The sequence below is a fragment of the Branchiostoma belcheri genome, unplaced genomic scaffold (assembly GCF_001625305.1).
Source record: "Branchiostoma belcheri isolate BF01 breed outbred unplaced genomic scaffold, Haploidv18h27 scaffold64, whole genome shotgun sequence".
Taxonomy (NCBI): domain Eukaryota; kingdom Metazoa; phylum Chordata; class Leptocardii; order Amphioxiformes; family Branchiostomatidae; genus Branchiostoma; species Branchiostoma belcheri.
The window spans coordinates 1518037-1522052 of record NW_017804287.1 but is presented as its reverse complement, the minus strand read 5'-3'; the positions used below and the strand labels follow the sequence as shown (position 1 = coordinate 1522052).

General features: G+C 42.6%; 1 protein-coding gene across 1 annotated transcript; it reads left to right on the top strand.

Moving 5' to 3' along the window:
• Window positions 1–1610: 1610 nt before the first annotated feature.
• On the top strand, window positions 1611–3681 carry LOC109483319 (CD209 antigen-like). Its single transcript, XM_019786308.1, has 4 exons — window positions 1611–1815; window positions 2554–2699; window positions 2843–3140; window positions 3257–3681. Exons 1-4 carry the CDS (start codon window positions 1611–1613, stop codon window positions 3679–3681), a joined length of 1074 nt encoding a protein of 357 aa, XP_019641867.1.
• The last annotated feature ends 335 nt before the right edge of the window (window positions 3682–4016 follow it).

Genomic DNA, 4016 nt, shown 5'->3' with positions numbered 1-4016 from the left:
TGGTATAAGGTACGCATGAAACAAAATTGTGAAGAGATATTTGAAAGACAACATTAGCATGCCTTGCAGTTACTTTAAAACGAAGACGCGCAAACACTTACTGTCGTTTCACTTCGACGCGCCTTGATCTGACTCAAAGTGCACTCGGCGAAAGGTTACTATCAAAGTACGTATTGGATGTCCGAATCACTCAAGATGTTGATACGAGAATCTAGGCGTAAGGATACAGCACCAAGTAAGACTAAATATGGTGGAAACTGTATTTACGTTAAGCGCTGTCTCAATACCGTCTACGTTTGGTACCGTACTATTATACCCGAACTATATATTGTGAAGAGGTTAGGGGCCATCGACACCTCCAAGTAAACAAATATAGGAAACAATGATGCAGAACAGAGAGTATATCATATTACTTGCCAAAAAGCAGTTACTGACGAAAGCTAGTGGATACTAGCTGAAACGTCTGACCGTTTCCAAAATCATATCCAGCGGCTTGAGTAACTGCTTTTTGGCGTATCGTATTACCTGGATGTCTGACCTTCATCGACGTATCATATTACTTGCTTGCCCGAACCCCACCATGCGGAAAGCTGTAAAAGCTCACAAGAAATAAATGCAAGATGGGGTCGAGTGGCGTAACAACAGAGCGCTCGGCTCGGAACCAAGGTCCCGAGTTCGAATCTTCGTACGTGCCATGTCACCGATCTTATGCTCTTAGGAAAGCCGGCCGACAGCCGGCATCATGGTTTTCGTTAAGTCCCTGTCAAGTATGTATGACTGAACGTGTATGAATATGTATCTTTTTCAACCAGACCAGCAAGGAGTAACCGGTCTTACATATTAATGCCAAGCCGATGTAAGACATCTACATTTACCATGTCATACATACCACGTCTGGTAACTGAATGGAATAAGCTTGACGTCGCAGTTCGCATCAAAGGGGCTTCGACGTCAAATCAGTCTGACTTACTGTCTTTTAAGCGTTGTCTTGTGAAATCTGCTGTTGAGAGATTTAAACATCACTTTGAACCTGACAACCTCTGTACATGGTCCACTGCGTGCAAGTGCGCGTCTTGTCAGGATTTGAGGGTTCGGTAGTCTGTATATATTAAGCTTTTTCATTATGTATAATGTATATGTAAATCACTCATTATTTTATACTTGAGTCTATTGTATCTGTATGCTGTATCGGGACGAGGGCTGGTAAAGGTGTTACACCTGTTCCCCCGTCCCTTTCACTGTTGTGATGAATTTTTAATAAATAAAGAAAGTATGTCTGTTGTCCGTTTATACGGTTGTCTGCGTTGGTGACGGCATAAAGAAGTTGATAAAGAAACTTGAGTGTACATTCGCCATGTCTAATGTTTTATAATAAATGTTGGGATAGAAAAAAAATACATGTCTTTCGAAAATCAGTCTGCCGCCTGCAGAAAAACAAAATGCTACCAGCAACGTAACGCCTGTCGCCACGTCATGCCTCAATATAACAACGAATAGGATTATACTTCTCCAGACTAATGAATACGTTATTTGCTACATTTATGTATTTTTTTCACACTCATACACTGCGCCACCGGTACGTACCGTTGTCTGTACTCAGAGGTCCAAATATGTACCAGCAGGCAGAGCCTGTACGTTTCTCGGGCCCCGGCAGCGGTCAAACCGGCCGCCCGGCGCCCCAACCCCCGCCTGCCCACCCGACGGGTCCACCCGGGCCGGTTCGCCATGGCAAGTTGCGAGAAGACGACGAAACTTCCTCGCACACGTACGAAAACGCCGAGACGGTAAAACGTTCCGCAGCGTACACGCCAGCAGGTAGCCGACGATTTCATAACTTGCCTTCTTCTGTGAATTCCGTAATAATTTATAAGAATTTTCTAAAAGTTACTCAGGGTGTTTGGTTATTTGCGTATTCACATGTTCTTCCAGTGTCAGGAAAGTCGATGACAAGGAAGTCAGACTTACATTTAAAATGATTCTTAAAGTTTTCTGTGTATATTTTTCTCTGATACGGTCAAATAGCCTTTGACATCATGGCAAAGTGATCTAGATTTCCGTCTTCTGTCAGTCTTCTAGCAGAACTGCATGGAATTTTTCATAGGAAGGGGTCAATGAATTTCAGCATACAGGTAGAAATTAGATGCATGTTATGCAAATAGGTCTTCATTTGAATAATCAATATAAGGAAGTTCTACCATTATGATAGCAGTGTTTCCGAGTGCCCTTAATACAAGCAACACATGTAAAATTTCTGGTGAATAAAAAAAAAACAGAAAACCAAACATGGACATACAAGCCACATTTGAATGATTCATATAAAAACGCCATTACTCCTTCGTGATTACTTAAAGTTTTATATTTATATATTGTGTTCATGGCGCAGTTAGATTAAGATGAACATCACAATGCATAATTTTTTTTAAATGTTAAAATTTGGTGGAAATTTACAAAAGCGCTAAATTTTAGAGAGGTAAGGGCTTTTTCTTTAATTTGTCCAGTCGGTATGTCGACGTAAATTAGATATAACCTGAGCGAAAGAAGTTTTTCTCCCAGACCGCACGTATCCGGGAGTACCAGTCGGCCGCCGCGGTCTCCGTAGCTTCATCCGGTCCCACCGCAGCTGTCTGGCCACCGGCATCGCCGTGCTACTGAGCTTGGCCGCTGTGGGACTCGTCCCTCTGACGTTCATCAACAAACAGGTGAACACTCGTACTCTTGTAACATCAAGCCTGTTGTCAAGATGTTTAAAAATGAGTTCTTTTTGGGGGTATCAAAACAGAAGTTGCTGCTGTTTCTGAATTTGTTTCTTACATTTAGCTAACCTACGAATATACGTCTCTAGGAAATATCTCAATTGGCCACCACTGTTGGCGCCTTGAAGCACAACCAAGACAACATGTCCGCCACTGTTGACGTCTTAAAGCACGGCCAAGGCAACATGTGCACCAATGCTAACGCATTGAAACGCCATCAAGACGACGTAGGTCAACTATCCACCGCCGTTGACGCTTTACAACGCGACCAAGACGACAAAGGTCAACTGTCCACCACTGTTGACGCCTTGAAGAGCGACCTTGACATTGAGCAACGCCGAACCACAGCCTTGGAGCAACGTCTTCAAGAGATGAAGAAGACTTTACGTAAGTTGGGTCAGCTGTTGTAATGTTAACTCTAATGGTTTAGATATCTGGATAAAGTATATATTGTGTGTCCGTAATGTTCTTTTTAAATCTCCCTTGAATATTCCCCTTTCCAGTTTCTTGTCCCGGAGGTTACAAGACATTTCGTGGAACCTGCTACAAGGTCTTCGACATAAGGAAGTCCTTCGACGAAGCGGCCGCGACCTGTGGTGCAGACGGCGGCACCCTCGCCATGCCCCGAGACACCGAGACCAACGAATTCCTCATCTCCCTGTACAGGTCCGTTAGCGGCAGACTGTTCTGGTTTGGCCTGCACGATCGGCGCAAAGAGGGTCGCTTTGAGTGGGTTGATGGTTCTCCACTTGGGGAGTACACCTCATGGGCTCAGGGAGAACCAAACGATGGTGGAGGAAACGAAGATTGCGTTCTTTACGCCGGCCATGCATGGTTTGGAAACAGATGGAATGATGACAAATGCGACAAACCGACTTACTTCTTATGTCAGGCATCTCCAGTTACTTCAGATTCGGGATCAGATTAAGCTTTATTATATCCATTTTCTGTCCAAACCTTGTGTATGGGTGAAATGCATATATTATTATGTACATGTATATAATAATAATAAATATATAGAGATTGTACTCATATTTCTTCTACTTCTTCTCCCTCTGCTGTAAACACTTAACTGTACAATGTAAATTTTAAAAGACTGGAATTTCAGTATCTGTACAATGCCTTATGGCAGTAAATTTTTAAATAGTGATAAAACAGTACTGTGCAATGGGAGTAAATTCTAAAATAGTGACTTCAATGTAATGAAGCAGTACTGTGAATTGGTAGCAAATTTTGAAAAAGCAACTAGAATGTAATTAAAAT

Excerpts from the sequence above, each read along its gene's own strand:
- LOC109483319 (XM_019786308.1), top strand. The coding sequence starts at position 1,611 with ATGTACCAGCAGGCAGAGCCTGTACGTTTCTCGGGCCCCGGCAGCGGT. Across the intron at positions 2,700-2,842 it reads TGACGTTCATCAACAAACAG|GAAATATCTCAATTGGCCAC; the intron begins GTGAACACTCGT and ends ATACGTCTCTAG. Across the intron at positions 3,141-3,256 it reads AGAGATGAAGAAGACTTTAC|TTTCTTGTCCCGGAGGTTAC; the intron begins GTAAGTTGGGTC and ends TCCCCTTTCCAG.